General features: G+C 43.0%; 2 protein-coding genes across 2 annotated transcripts; one reads left to right on the forward strand and one right to left on the reverse strand.

Annotated features, from left to right (window-relative positions):
• The first annotated feature begins 45 nt into the window (after nt 1–45).
• agk (acylglycerol kinase) lies at nt 46–5,225 on the forward strand. Its single transcript, XM_079251006.1, has 14 exons — nt 46–276; nt 363–402; nt 495–574; nt 664–739; nt 2,152–2,277; nt 2,374–2,468; nt 2,557–2,626; nt 2,901–2,980; nt 3,059–3,116; nt 4,051–4,198; nt 4,281–4,378; nt 4,505–4,575; nt 4,649–4,733; nt 4,827–5,225. The coding sequence occupies exons 1-14, from the start codon at nt 167–169 to the stop codon at nt 4,962–4,964; spliced, it is 1,275 nt and encodes a 424-aa protein (XP_079107132.1). The 5' UTR covers nt 46–166; the 3' UTR covers nt 4,965–5,225.
• Nucleotides 5,226–6,258: 1,033 nt separating this feature from the next.
• Nucleotides 6,259–13,259, reverse strand: dennd11 (DENN domain containing 11). The gene is made up of 9 exons (XM_079252642.1): nt 12,856–13,259; nt 12,367–12,466; nt 12,118–12,276; nt 10,540–10,693; nt 10,306–10,444; nt 10,085–10,216; nt 9,861–10,011; nt 8,654–8,722; nt 6,259–8,486 (listed from the first exon to the last, which is right to left on the reverse strand). Exons 1-9 carry the CDS (start codon nt 13,220–13,222, stop codon nt 8,291–8,293), a joined length of 1,467 nt encoding a protein of 488 aa, XP_079108768.1. The 5' UTR covers nt 13,223–13,259; the 3' UTR covers nt 6,259–8,290.
• Between the last annotated feature and the right edge of the window lie 2,773 nt (nt 13,260–16,032).

Genomic DNA, 16,032 nt, shown 5'->3' on the forward strand with positions numbered 1-16,032 from the left:
GATCCCCTTGTTTCGGTCCGTATTATTTTAACGTTACACCACCACGTCCATGCATTAGAAAATCTGTGACCGCTGTGCTGGATCTCTATTGTTTTCTACTGTAACTTGACAGAATTGCTGTAAATGTAGTTCAACAGTAAGATAGTGTGTTGGGGGTGTGATAACCATGGCTCGGGTTGTCAAAGTGTTCCGGACTCTGCGGAATCACTGGAAAAAATCCACATTTGCTGTCTGCGTCCTCTCCTACGGAGGATACTGGTTGTATGGGAAACACTGGTGGGTTTCTAAGCTGCTGGACATGTCATTCTATAGATTGCAGGAATTTTTGTGCGTATTAAATTTAGTTTATTTTGCCCTGTTAGTGACAGCGTTCTGCGCAGAGAGGCTTGTCAACTGGCCAGGGTAAGACATCATTTCATTTCCTAACAGATTATTAACCAAAGAACACACATCTATGAACATTTTCTGCAACAGAAGGAATCCTACTCTCTTAGGAATTTGGTCGTCAGCAGATAGCTCCGGGAGAAAGACTGAAGAAGGCAACTGTGATTTTGAACCCTGCAGCTTGCAATGGGTAAGATGACTCGAGGCTATTATTGAAGCATATCTGGATTTTTTTTTTCCTTCTCATAAAAATAAAACTCTTTTTTCACACTTCTACAGGAAAGCCAACAATTTATTTGATAAGAATGCTGCTCCAATTTTGCACTTAGCTGGTGTGGAGGTTAAAGTAGTTAAGGTAATATCCACTATTAAGGGTGTTTCTCAATTCAGGGTCTGCACACTTCCAAGTCTGCAGACTGCGTAGGCAAAGAAGTGATCTACGTCGTTTGCACAAAAATGCCTTACTGAAGGCACCAAAATACCGAATTGCGTTTACTGCCAGTAAAAAGAGACGACCTATCTAGTGGACTAGAATTACCCATAGTGCTCCAGTCCTCCGTTGCCTAGTAACTACATATGCGAAGTTGATCTAATTACTGATCCCATTCTTCAACAAAAAGACTCAAAAAATATTTTTAAAATGACAGAAAATGGTGCCAGTAATTTTAATCAGATTTATTTCCATTTTCCTTTGTGATTAAAAATGACAAACATGCGGAAGCGGCAGTTTCGACAGAGGAGGAGCTCTCCTCTGGCTGACAGCTCATCCTGTCAAGCTGACGTTAACTTCAGTGGGAAATAATCCTTGTTAGACACATATTCAGTCGTCCTCATATGTATTCATACCCTCCCATTAAAGAAGGAGAAAAACTGCTGCCTGGGAAATAAGATGAAATTGACAATAGTAATAATAAATAGAAGTTTTATTAAATTCATGATATTATTTTCTAATTCTCGTTCAACAGAAAGATTTTTTTTTAAAAGCAAACCATTATGATAAAATAACATCTGTTACATCACTCAAACTAATATATTTTTTAAATTCTGTGATGTTTCCAGTCCAGTCAGGTGTTTTCTGTTCCTCCCAGTCAGACTTCTGCACCTGTTGACAGGTATTTAGTCCCACTGTTCATCAGAAAAATGCTCTAATTTGTCCAGGACAGATGTGCATGTTTTTTTTCTTTAACTCAATAAAATGACAAAACAGTGTCTTATATCACTGGATTATAATTTAGCACATTTTTAATTCTTATTCCTTATTCCAGGCCCTAGTTATCTGAGTGACTGTAATAAATTCAGCTTTTTCTTTAATGAAAGGGGACGAAGGCATCTGAGGACGACTGGAATGAAATTCATTTGTGGTTATTGGACACAATGCTGCTGTCCTCCCAGCTTGTCTGACAAATATGTGTGCGTTTGTACATAAAAATAAATAAATAAACGGTCTGGCTACACCAGCGCTCTGCTGCTCATTCTTTTCTATCAGGAGAGCAATGAATTCTGGGATAGGAGAGGGCACTTAGGATACATCTCTTGTATCCTTCGTTTTAAGCTAATCTGGAGCCAAATGAAGAGCGGATTTGAAGGGTGGACTGGAAGGAGCCTTTGAATTGAGACAGCACTTGGAGCGCCACTATGAAGCATGCAGCCGACGAATCTGCACTTAGAAGTGTGCAGAACCTGAACTGAGAAACACCCTAAAACTTAATTAAAGTTGTCCAGAAGGGACTGTCAGAGAGGATGTCATATTTCTATGTTCCTCAACAGACAGACTATGAAGGCCAGGCTAAAAAACTGATGGAGTTTATGGAGCAGACAGACATGTTGATCGTGGCTGGAGGGGACGGCACGTTGCAGGAGGTCATTACGGGTTTACTGCGAAGGCCAGATCAGGTGGGTGCAATGCAGAAGGTTTCTAGTCGTTTACACATTGACATTTCTAGCATTTTGTTTATCGATCAGCTGAAATAGTTTGTTTCCTGACAACAGGACAGCTTTAGTAATACACCAATTGGGTTTATTCCACTGGGTTCCCACAACTCCCTGAGTCCTAGTCTTCATCTCCTCAGCGACAACAAGGTCAAGTAAGTAATAAACAAATAATGCGATGCGAAACAGTGCCGTGACGAGTTGTTGTGGACATGTGTTTGACGTGACGGGTATGTGTTTTAGGGACATCACATCAGCCACTCTGTCCATTCTGCGAGGAGAGACGGTACCTCTGGACGTGCTGCAAATCAAAGTGAGGTTTGCAATAAAAAGCTTGAAACTCTGAGCAAAGCTGCTGCTTCCAGTGCAGTTACTCATCTTTTTTGCTTAAAGTATCCTTCTGCTGTTGCCATGTGTTTGTTTTCTGTGTAATGCTGTAATATCTTGCACATTGAATGTGCCTTGCCTAATCATTTATTCTCTAATAAGAACAATAAGTAAGTTTTCATTGAAGATTAATGCTTTGGTTTCATGTTGTGTTGACAGAGTTTAGTTTAGTTTAAACTGCATCGTGTTTGTTTTTGCAGGGGGAAAAGGAAAACCCGGTCTTCGCTCTGATGGGACTGCGTTGGGGGGCTTTTAGAGACGTGGCCGCAACAATTAGCAAGTAGGATTACTTATAATGTAACGATGACTGTGTGATTAATAGTAAACTGTAAGAAATAACGGTGATATTTTCATCCAGATATTGGTACCTTGGACCTCTGAAGACAAATGCAGCACATTGGTTTAACACCCTGAGGGTATGTTTATTTTATTTTATTATTTTTATCTTTAAATTAATGCCTCTTAATATATTTAATGTTTGTAAAATTTTAAATTCAAATGAATTTATTCTTCAGTCTATTAGTGGAGCATCAAGTTATGTTTAAGCCAGTCCCTTGTCATCCAGTCAGTATTCATACAAACCAATCCATGATGAAGGACATCCTATAGATTTCATCAGAACTAAACTTTGATTCGATTCCCTGCTTTGGTTTTACTGCTTCAGTGAATTTTTATTATTATTAATATTATTATTATTATTATTCATACTGTAATTCACTTGATTTAATTAATTTTGAAGCCTTTGTTTGACCTCCGGAGCAGTAAAAAGACAACCGACTAGACGCAGGCCATGAAACATGAATAAGCATAAAACATAAATATAAATAATATAAATAATCAGTAAATATAAATAATCAGTAAAGTAAAATGAAATGTTCAAAGTTCTGTGTGCAAGTTGTGTACGGAGGGATGGGGTAGGGAGAGGTCAGAGGTCACCTTCTCCTCCTGCATCTGCATCCTGATGGAAGCAGAATGTCAGATGGCTGTCGGAGGATCTTGTCGGCAGCTTTAACACTCCGCTGTTCACAGCTCGGAACAGGACGTCCCATCCTTGTCAAACTGGTCTTCATACTGGAGTTTAAGTGGTTTAGCGTCTGCTGGAGGTAAACCAGCAGATAAATGAAAAGGTGAGGTAGCGTGACAATGGAGTGGAAATTGTATTTAACTCCAAATGAATTCAGCTACCTGAAAACTGTCGAAGGAGCCGAGTGCGTGCCCCCCCCCCCCCCCCCCCCCCCCCCCCCATTCCTCCTCCTCCTCCTGCTGCAGACCGATCATCATTGTGGTTTTATTAAAGTCCAACTGGAACCAGAATCTTAACACAGCAGCTAATTTATCTTCCTTTTCCAGGAGTGGCCTTTGGTTCGGGACGTCTCAGTGACCCATGTGGCCCCCAGCCTTCGGCCTCCAGACCTGCCCCCCCAGAAGCCCTCCAGACCCAGCCTCCTTCACCGCATCCTCCGCAGACTGAAGAACTACTGGAACCCACCGGTTGAAGGTGCGCTGCATCTGTTGTGCAGGAATATTAGTGGCATTGCAACAGAGATGTTTCATATAGTGTTTGTTGTGCGTTTGGTCAGAGCCTCCCAAAGCGGCGGAGCCGGAGACGTGGGAAGAGCAGCAGCTGTCCACATTAGAGCTCTACATTCAGACACACAACAAAAACCCAGTGCAGAGGGTCGGCGCTTAAGTTGCTTTATCCTTTAAAATCATGACATTGCTCTAACATAAGGATGACATGCTACCTGCAGCCTGCACCTTCTTCTTTTCTCTGATTTTTGTTCCCTTTTATTTTAATTTGCAGCGCATTCACGACTCTTTAGTGATTCACGCAGAACCGGACGACTTCACCGTCAGCGAGTTCATCACTGTCGGGTTTGTATTTTAGTTTTTAATCCCTTCTCTGCATCTTTTCAAAGCTTTATTTTATTTCAAATGTTCATTTTAGGAGTAAAAAACAAGCGGACCCAACGGTCTTCACTAAAAATGCCACAAAACTGGAAGCTGGTGCTTGTCGACTAAACCTGCCAGAGGTGAGGAGAGATTTCTCTTCTTCACATCAAATCACATCTTTTCTTTTTTTAAATTGTTGAAGAATGAATGAATCTGTAAAACGCTCCCTGCAGGGCGTCTCCGGCTTCTACAACATCGACAATGAGGAGTACGACGCCATGCCGGTGGAGATCAGGCTGCTGCCGAGAAAACTGCGCTTCTTCATCAGTGCAGAGCGCAGAGAGCAGCTCCTCCTGCAGCCACAGGGATGAGAGGAGGAGGAGGAGGCCGACCTTTTGGAGATGGATTTTTACTTTGCCAGCAGGTTGACAGGACGATGATGATGAGGAGGATGAAAAGCTGCTTTTTTGAGCAGTTCCTTTTACTTCCTGTAAAGATGGAATATTGTTTTAACGTTGTATGTTAGAGGACCAAGTCGCTTTGCTGAGGCTGTAACACGTGTACAAGATGTCTTACAGAAGGTTGTTTACTCTGTTTTTGTCATCATGTTTAAACTTGGTCAATAAAAATAACGTCGGTCTGGTTTGATGCAACTTTTTTTGACTGGTTTGATGTATCAGCAGGCTGCTGGGTTAGATGGAAAGCTTTACAGTGAGGAAGTGATGAAAAAGAGGAAGTCTGGAGAGTTTAGGTGAATGCAGTAAAAATAGAAAAAATGCAGTCTGGATGTGTTCCAGCAGCTTGGATCAGGAGTCCTGGCTCATCGCTTGGCAGGGCTGGGTCTGATCTGACAGATGGCGCAGACAGAAAATCTGCAGGATTAAGCTGCTGGCAGAAAAAACGGCCTCTTGTATTCGTCTGCGTCTGAAAGCACAAAGTGAGGCTCAAGGTGTTGGTTCGGTTCCATCATGTGGCGAAGTGGCTTGCTGTCACGAGCGGAACGCGAGCTCGCAGTTCAGTCCTCCATCTGTGTGTTCAGGGTACCTGTGTCCACGTCACCAGACCCTCACAAGGCCAGCACGTAGACGACCTCCTCACTGCATGTAAAGGGACGGTGGGAGGAAGAGAAAACCTGATGTGGGGAAATCTAGAACCAGACAGCAAGTTTGAACCCAGAATCTGTTTATTATTGCACAATATTAATAAAAAATCCCTTTTATAAACCAGATTTAAGTGATGTGGGAGTGCAGTTAGAAAACTGGGACAAGTTCCCGTTACGCAGCTGCTAAATTCAGAACATACCTTCATATTAACTTTTATTTTTGTTTTAATATTTTATAATTAGATTTAAATCTTATTTTTATGTTGTATTTTTAAATGTGATTACATATTTCTTCAAGCCTTAAATTAATTTAAATGCTATTTTCATTTTCATTTCATTTTTTAAATTGATTTAATGACATTTAATATTATTTTAAAAAATGCAGAATGAGGAAACAAATCCAACTCAGAATTTTATTTCACTCATACTAGAGTGAAATATCCGTGTCCAGATGGTCATGAATCTGTTTCATACATGTAAAACTAAATACGTGCAGCGAGCGAAGCAGAGGATTACGCAACACCTCCAACAGTATCAACAGTTTATTGTTTTACAGTGGCAGTACAGTGAACGTTGCTCATGCTTTTGACTGCTGTGCACATAACTGACATCTCTTAGTGTTTCACATTAGTAGAGGTGAAGACTTATCTAAGAATACAATCAAGAGGAAAAGGGGAACACCACGTGGATGTGCATGTGTGCAATACGTTTGCTGTCTTTGACATTCAGTAGAGACACACTAGAAACGATGAGTTTAGCTGATGCTGGTACACATCTGTGAACATTTCCACTAAGAAGGCAGCTGTATACAGCCATGTGTTTTGTGTACATTCCCTTTTACGTTTGATGCAGATCTGTGAAGCAGAAGAAAACAGCTGGTAGTAACATCATACAGACGTGTGGAGGAATTTAATCTACTTGATATTTCAGCAGATGAAGTTGACATAGAAACAAATGATACAAGTCTACTTGCTCCATGTTCGAGAAAGTCACATTTTTAAGGCCCCATTTCAAAAGTAAAGCTCAACACTTTCTTCCTTCTACATATGACAATTAGTGCATTTTACTCCTCTTGGTTTCTCTCTTTTAGCCACCTGGAGCGTCGAGTCCATGTGAAGGTCAAGCTGTGAAACCAGCCTCTCAACCTGGAGATTAGCTCCACATCATTTTACTGTTAATCCTAGTATAAGCACGAAAAAAATAAAACTATTTGCAGAGTGAGAAACAGGAAAAATTCTGCGTTGGAGGGGACTTAACGTGGAGATTAACAGCAGGCAAGGCATCAACCAGCATCATGTGTTCCAGCATGGAACAAATCATCAGCGTGACTGGCAACATGATGGATGGACTAAAAAAAACTCCGCCAGCAGCTTTCAAAAGACACAGTTGGCCCATTTCTAAGCAGAAATTTCTCAATGGGACCGTGATGAAAGGCTGGACGGGTCCTTTCAGCCGACCTGCCCACAGAGGAGGACTTAAAGCTTCTGCCCCGCTCTCGTCAGGACGTCAACAGACCTGGCAGGAAAACATGAAACAAAGAGATCTTTGTCGACGCAGACAAGCGGAGAGGATCTCTCTCGGCTACAAACAGCTCCGTCAATGACTCTTCATTCCACAGAATCGGGCTCTATGAACACCGGCAGCCCGTCTCCATGGCAACCAGTTGGCTCCCAGTGAAACATGAAGTTAAGCATGAAGGTGTGCATCAGGACACGGTGCAGCATCCACAACAGAATCACATTCGCTGGAACCGTCTTCCACCAAAAAGGAACAAACATCAAAATCACCCAGAGAAATACGATGGTGTCGAGCTTGTGTTCAAAGTGCATAAAGCTTTCAGTGTTTTTAACAGCCTTTTCTTGCTTTTTATTCAGTTTCATGTCAAGTACGTCTCCCAGTTACAAAAAGGTGGTGCGCTGAGCGTTTTCCAGTTTCCCCTCGCCTCCTAAAGTCATGAAAATAAAGAGAATGAACATAAAACATATGAAATCCAACTCCTCGCTCCTATTGCTTCCTTAGTGAAAGGCAAATAAAGTGGTGGAAAAGCTTTCGTTGAACCTTTTCTCTGAAACAGATACTACATTTACAGGGTTACAGCAGAAGGTTCCAGTCTGTTCGATGTTCCACAAAGCACGCGTGTTCGTTTCCAGAGGCAGAACCGTTTCAGATATAACCGTACTCGTCGGACACCGAAGCTGCAGGACCGGGGGCGTGCCAGTGGCTTCTTTACTGTGACAAGTGAAATCCATCATCCATCCTGCTGTGAAGACTTTTTATATTTTTGTCGGTGCTGAACTCCGAGCGCAAACACAAAGAGACCATGTTTCTGCAAAAACCAGTTCTCTGTGGGTGACGTAAGAGGTGAATGTCTGCTGGAGCTCACTGCTGCGCCTCCTGCTAACCAGGGTTTAGTGACCCAGTGCATCGCCGAGTGTCTCCACAGGTCAGAGGACGCACACATAAAGGGGGAAAAAAGACACCCAGAAAGGGGAAAGCAGACATCGATGAAGGTCCATGATGGAGGCAGTGTCTTCAGTGTCTCGGTGTGGGAGCCTCGCAGGCACAAAAACTCCTGTGGCATCCGGGTGAGAGGACTCAGGGGCAGCAGAGGTTGTCAATGACAATCGTGACATCAATGCCGTAGACCTCCAGCAGGTCGGCGAGGAAAGAGCGGTCCCCCTGGGGGTCCAGCCCCATGGCCCGGACGTGGTCAGCAGTGAGGGTGGGCTCGGCGCTTCCTGCTACCTCAGACAGGGTCTGAAAGATGCGATTGTTCAGCTCCATGAAGAACCTGAAGGCAACACGAGAGACGACGTCAGGATATGTTTATAAAAGATCAAATTGAAAGAAATCATTCATACCTGCAGAACAAAGAAAAGAAAAAAATCCTTTAACATGCTGAGAAGCTTGAGTCGTTATGAGTTATTGTGCCTGAAAAAAAGCCGGTCAAGGACTCACAGAATGAAAAGATCCTCTTCGTTCGACGTGCAGTCTTCATCCACCTCCTGAGAGTACAGCAGCATTTGCCTGGTTTAGAAACATAAAGACATTTTCTGTCATGAAATCTGGAAAATCAGCACCTCCAAATCTGAGACCATGGTCCTCAGCCGGAACAGGGTGGATTGTCCTCTCCGGGTCGGGAGTCAGGTCCTGCCTCAAGTGGAGGAGTTTAAATATCTCGGGGTCTTGTTCACGAGTGAGGGAAGGATGGAGCGTGAGATCGACAGACGGATCAGTGCGGCGTCTGCAGTAATGCAGACTCTGCGCCGGTCTGTCGTGGTGAAGAAGGAGCTGAGCCAGAAGGCGAAGCTCTCGATTTACCAGTCGATCTACGTTCCTACCCTCACCTATGGTCATGAGCTGTGGGTCGTGACCGAAAGAACGAGATCTCGTATACAGGCGGCTGAAATGAGTTTCCTCCGCAGGGTGGCCGGGCTCTCCCTTAGAGATAGGGTGAGGAGCTCAGTCATCCGGGAGGAGATCAGAGTAGAGCCGCTGCTCCTCCGCATCGAGAGGAACCAGTTGAGGTGGCTCGGGCATCTGGTCAGGATGCCTCCTGGACCTCCCTGGTGAGGTGTTCCAGGCACGTCCCTCTGGGAGGAGACCCCGGGGAAGACCCAGGACACGCTGGAGGGATTATATCTCTCGGCTGGTCTGGGAACGCCTCGGGATCCCCCCCGCAGAGTTGGCAAATGTGGCTGGGGAGAGGGAAGTCTGGGCTTCCCTGCTTAGGCTGCTGCCCCCGCGACCCGACCCCGGATAAGCGGCAGAAGATGGATGGATGGATGGATGGAAATGTGAAAAAAAAACAACTTTCAGCTGATCTGAAGCAGTTTTCTGTCATATAAATGAACTAAAAACACCAATAAAAAAAGAGGATGATGATGTTTTGTTATGGAGGATGATGCGTGTTGGCAGGAACCACCTTTCTGTCCTGCTTTACGTACATAAACACACATACATGTGTGTAATCTATGTGTGCATCTACACACAGGATAAGCACTCAAATGATGGATGTAGCTTTGTTAATGGGTAACCATAGCAACGGTCCTCCAACTAGCAGCACAACGCACAGGAAGAGGCTCATCTGGAGCGTGTTCAGCTACGGCTGAGACGTCAGGTGTGCCCTGCAGACGATGAGATGTCGGACTGAGTGTGAACGCACCTCTGTTCGCTCAGCTTCCTGTACTTCTCCTTATCTGCAGCATTCAGCCTGAGCAGCGGCTGCAAGTGGCTTCTGTGGGTCTTCACATTCTGGTTGTCAATGTAGACGTCATACAGCTCCTTCTTCTCCTCAAAAATCTTCTCTGTGGTGCCTTCAGAGCATACGCACAGGTCAGGAGTCAGGACTAAAGTTAACAAAGATGATCCCTGAAAAGCTCTACTTACAGGCTACATATGACAGCTCCGTTTCCAGAGCGCTGATGTCGGCGATGTTGATGTAGAAGAAAGGCCGCAGTTCAGGCACAGAAACCCCAATTCCAGGTATGGACACGTTGGCCAGACAGCAACAGCAATACACTGAGAAAATAGAAGAACATATCCTGTAACTACGTCTAAAACCTGCAGCTTGTGGAGACGTTCAGCATCTGGCAGCTGCAGCTGCTCACCCCTGTAGCAGACCACACCGACCGGCGGAGGCGAGAAGATAAGGAGACGTTTCCTCAGCAGCGCAAACTTCCACAGCACCATTATCTGCTCCCCGAAAAACTGGATGAACTGGGACATGCAGCCGGCCGGGTGGGTGATCTGCAGAGGGGGAGGGGGGACAACACTGCTGTTGTTGTGTGACAGGTGGAACATAGCATCTTCAGCGACAGGAGGGCGTTGTGATGCTTTCAGACCTTCATTTCTGGGTGCATGCAGCGGTTTATGGTGGTGACGCTCCAGGTTGGACACGCTGTGACCAGACCATTTCCCATCGGAGGGAGGACAGCCTTCTTATCCTCGTAGAAGGCCTCTAGCGGGGAATACTGGCCTGGATGCTGAAGCTGATGTCTACAAGGTCACGAGGAAACAAAAGAAGTTGTTAAAGTCCTGCAGCTTTGTATTACTAAGCAGATTATTCCTGCTTAAACAAATCATTTGTCTTTTATGGAGTTTTCTGCGTATTCATCATGTCAGCATGCTGCTCATCCCACGCTAAAACGACGTAGCGTCAATTTCAGACAGCTCAGCTCTGTCTACAAACATGTAAAGACACCGTCCCCGTGTCCTACGCAGGACTAACGTTTCAACAAGACATCAGACAGATGTGAATCGGTGCATCTGGTAAATATTCTGCTCAGTTTAGTTTATTTTACAGAAACTGCTCGTTGCTTTGCATCACTTTGTCTCACATTTTTAAATCTAATTTTTTGTCATTTTGGAGCCATAATCTGTCTATATGTGTCTGTTTTTTATTTCTTTTAAACATTTTTATGTCACAGATTTATTCTGCACATATTTTTGTGTCACATTTGGATAAACATTGCATTATATTTTAATACTTTGCTTTATGTTTCCTTCTGTTGAATCTAATTTAGTTGTTTTTTTCATATCTTTTGGACCATTTTGTGGCGATCTGGCTCATTTTGAATTTTATTTAGGGTTTTATTCCATGCGTCTTTTTGCAGCCACCATGCTGCATTATGGATTATGTTGTTGGTTTTGGTCGTCTTCGCCTACTCCCCATCATTTACTAACTCATTTTAATCCCTTTTCGATGAGTTTGTAGTTATTTCTGCACCTGTTTGTTGCTGATATGTCGCTTGGATCACTTCACATCTATTTGTTTACTTGATTTTCGCATTTTAAATTGGATGTTTATTGTCTCTTTCTGAGACATGCATGACTTTTGCAGCCTGTAGGCCCACACACAGCAGGCTTTCATTTATCTAACAGTGAGACTGCGCCGTCTGCATTGTGTATTTGGAATCCCAGTGTTTAGCTCATTCATAATTCAGTTAATTTCAGATGATTCTTGGTTTGCAACTCTTTTTTTATGCTGCATTATGGAATAAGAAGTTTTATTTGACTGCAGGTTTCTTCCACTATTCTGGTGTCTGGTCTCTAAAGATGCAGCAGCCAATATTAAACTGGAAACTAAGCACAATATATTAAAAAAGAGGAATTTTCACTCATTTTTAACCTGAAACTGTTGCTTCAGTCATATTTATCCATGGAGTTCAGTTTTTATGAAAAGCCTGGAGGGTTAATAGAGAAGAGTCTCAGTGTTTCTTGCAGCTCTTTGTTTAGACTCCACAGAAAAAACTGCATGTTGATGATTTTCTTGTGACAAAAACTGCAACTAACTGGGACTCTGGGTTCCTGTTTAATTCATGAGAACATTTAATAAACAAAGAGGCATGGATGGGAAGAGGGCATGAAATGAAATTTGGGAGGGGAATAAAAAGACACAAACACGCAGGACGGAGGGTTACCTGACTTGATTCTCCAGGAAGTGCATGTAGCGGTACAGCAGGGTGTAGGAAGGAGACAGAATGCCCACAGACTTCATCCTCGCTCCTCGCTCCAGCTCACTTTCCACTGGCATGTTTGCAAAACAGGCCAGCCCGAAGTAACTGCCTTTACGGAAATAACTAGCCGAAGGCAGAGCAAACATCCAGAGCAAACATGAGGACATGTGACATCTGACAGAAACACCAGTTTACACTCCTCTGACTACATACATGAAGTCATTAGTGATCCGATGGGAGCCGCTGGCCATCGACTTGAACTCCACGCCGTCCAGGTTGATGTCATGAGGCAGGCACCACTCCACCATGTTCCCTGTAAACACACACACTTTCAGCTTCCCTTTTCCGTCCAGCACTTTCCTCTGTCTTCCTCTTATTCACCAGGAGGTGAGCAGGAGGTGAGCAGGAGGTCAGGGGCTCCAGCAGAGGTCTGACTCAGCTCCTGCTGCTGATGTTTACATCAGTTTTATGTTTTTAGTTTAAAACCAGGCGTGTCTGAAAGGAGTCCAACCTTTTCTGGAGTCTTAAACATGTTATTTCTTTTGTCTCACAACAATCTGGATTTGTTAAATAAGTTCAGATCAGGAGGAAGAAATGGAAATGAATGAAGGCACGCGCGCGTGCTGGTCATCTGCAGTGCACGCGGCGGGATGTGGTCATGATAATAAATAAAATAATGAGATTATTGATCATGTTGTTTACCTGATCTTGTATCAAAAGTGACCACAAACACAGCCACGATCTGGTCCTTCTCCTCCCACTGATCCCGCCCTGCCAGGCCCGGGAACGGGACGTTCCGGTCGGTTCCGGTACCAGGAGGTTCTGGTCGATCACACCCGGGCCTGGAGAGCTCCGTGCGCGCGCGGCTCGGGCTGACAACAGCTGTTAGGCTCCGCGTGGGGCTGCAGGTGATGGTGGCGGTGCTGCTCCACCCAGGACCCGCCGCAGTGGCCCCCGGGGGCCGGGGACTCTTCTCCTCTGGAGGCGGCGGCTGGGCCGCCTGGTTCGGATCGGGCGGCGAGATCTCCTCCCAGTCCAGCAGCGGGTCTCGGTCGGACTGCTCCACCATGGTGCTGTGTGTGTGTGGGGGGGGGGGGGGGACACGAGGCGGGTCTGCGCTGTGTGGGGGGTCGTCCTGAACTAAACACGCTGCTGGATCCGGATCATGACGTCCTGCTGGGTTTGTCTCCAGACCATTTGTAAGGATGTCACATCCACTGTCCGACTCCTTTTCCTCCTCCTGGAGCTCTGTTGTGATGACGTAGCTCACTTCCGCCCACGTGTCTCTATTACTATTTCATACTATGACGTCATTTTTCACGTCAGCTGTTGATTTTATTTAATAAGAATCACATCAAGTCTAGTTTTAATCTAAATTCAACACCAACTTCAGTCTATAAGTTTTTAAGTTTTTTTTTTTTTTTTTAAATAATTTGTCAGATTAAATGTAAATTACTAGAACCAAGGAGGATCAGAAAATAAAATTCCCTTCATTTTATTTGGCAGAGCAGGAGTTAAATGTGGTGAACAAAGTGAAATATTTAGGCCATGTAATTCAGAGATGATTTCCACTAGCAGTGCTGTAAACTGTATGCACAAGGAAATATTCTGGCTCACAAGATTAATATCTGTACAGATGATGTGAAAACAGCCCTTTTTAGAGCACATTGTACTCCATTTTATGCTGCTCCTTTTTGGTGCAATACTAGCAAAACTAAAATGAAAAAGCTTCAGGTGGCGTTTCATGATGCTTTTAGAAAATTGTTGTTACTTCCAAGATGGATGAGTTCAAGTCAGATGCTTGTCTCAGATAAGGTCCCTGCCTTTCATGCTGTGCTGAGGAATTTCATGGATAGATTTATGTGTCGATTAAGAGAGTAAAAAAAATGCAATTGTAATGGTTATGACTGAGCAAAAATTAAGTGACACAAGGTATTTCTCCTGTTTTTGGAAGCACTAGAATAACTGGCAGTCTTTACGGATGTTTTTATAGTTATGTTTGTATATGTATGTATATATATATATATATATACATATATATATATATATATAGGCTATGTGTCTATACATGTTTTTTTTTTTTTTTTTATTGCTGATATGGACCGATGTGTCGGGAATAAAGAATAAAGTAAAATAAAGTAAGTAAATTTTTTTTTTTTTTTTTTTTTTTTGTTAAAATCCAACACTTTCCACGCACGCTGTATAAATCGTACTTCTATAATAAAGCAGTGTAAAAAGAAACAACCTTAATAAAGACATGAACCAATCAGCGAGCTTGACGTCATGACGCAGCGGAGGTCATTTATTTAAACAGGAAGTATTTTACATACGTGGCGCGAAATTCAAGCGTGGGGCTGTGGAAGGTGATCTGCTCGTGATAACATTAAGGTACTGTGCAGAAGTCTTAATTTCTTTTTATTTTGCTTTCAAGGAGTCAAACTTTGTTCTAATCTTCTGAAACCGTGTTTAGGAAAAGCTTTCTATGTTTCTGAAGGACGTTTGTGGGTTTTCTTTGGGCATTTGCAGCCTTTTCATTCCAAGTCCACTGCTTGTAGGTGACCATTTTTACAGGAAATTTCTTCTTTTTGTTCGTTAAAGCCTTTAATTCAAGGCATCAGTGTCCACACATGACAAATAAAGCAATTTATATTCTACTAGCAGGCACTTTGTCACCAAGACATGTCATTTAATTCCATTTACTTCAGCTTCATCTGCAAGAAAACACAGTTTAGCACCTATAAAATACCAGCGATTCCCACTGAGCTAAATCTCAGTATCTTGGCAGCAATAACTCAGTAATTCGAGCGAGTAAAGAGCAAAAGTGGTACGGTCTTTTAAAAAACATGACACTATCTAGTGTCATAAATTAAAGAAGTATGAAAAAATACAGAAATGATCTGAAATGGGGCCTGAGAGATCCACCTACCTTCATCTGGTCCATCCGCTGTTCCCTAAAGTCTGGTTAGAAAAGACCTCCATGGAAAGGTGGCTTTCAGGTGGTTGTTGATCAGGAAAACGGGAAGAACGAGGCAGAATTGTGGCGACTGACACCAGAATGAGACTGAAAATCAGCATCAACCGGTTTTACAGAGCCGTGAATCCGTCCCAGAAGAGCTATTTCCAAACAAAAGACAAGAGACGTCTTGTTCAAGGGTTCTAAATGTTTCTGAAGCTCTTTAGGAAAACACAAACTCCGTTTTCTAAATTACATTTTCAGTTTTATTTACATGTTACTTACTTCTTGGTAATGCATAAAGAAATGAGGGGTGGTGGAAGACTTTTGCATCTGAAAATCACACAACTGGACTCACTTGTGGTGTTTTTATACGGAAGAGTATTAGGGCCACTGAATTTAAAATAAATAAATAAAAATAAATAAATGAAAAATAATTCTGACCTTTTTCTCAGATTTTTTACTTTAATCTCATAATTTTGACTTTAATCTCAGAAGTTTAACTACAAGTTAAGACTAAAAGTGTAACGCCTGGGTTTTCAGTAGCTGTGTTCCCATTTCATTCTTTTGTAAAATGAAAGCAACATTTGTCAGTTTTAACAAAAAAAACCCAATTGCGATTTGCAGGTGTTTCCATTGAGCCGTGTTTAGTGTGTAAACCTCCGTTCAGAATTGTAAGAACTGCTGCTCATGCAAGGCAGCCATGCAGCGTTATTTTGCTATTTGTAATTCTGACTTTAAAGTCAGAATTCTGAGATTAAAGTCAGAATTAACATAATTAATTTTTAATTCAGTGGCCCTAATACGCTTCCATAGTTTTATATCATAGTGCTACTGAAATATTTTGCGAAAATTTAAACCCCATACATTAATGCTCTATACTGACTGATAAATGTCTTTTCATTGTGATTGGGAGCTCAGTCGAG

The sequence above is a fragment of the Telmatherina bonti genome, assembly GCF_933228915.1.
Source record: "Telmatherina bonti genome assembly, chromosome: 2".
NCBI classification, from domain to species: domain Eukaryota; kingdom Metazoa; phylum Chordata; class Actinopteri; order Atheriniformes; family Telmatherinidae; genus Telmatherina; species Telmatherina bonti.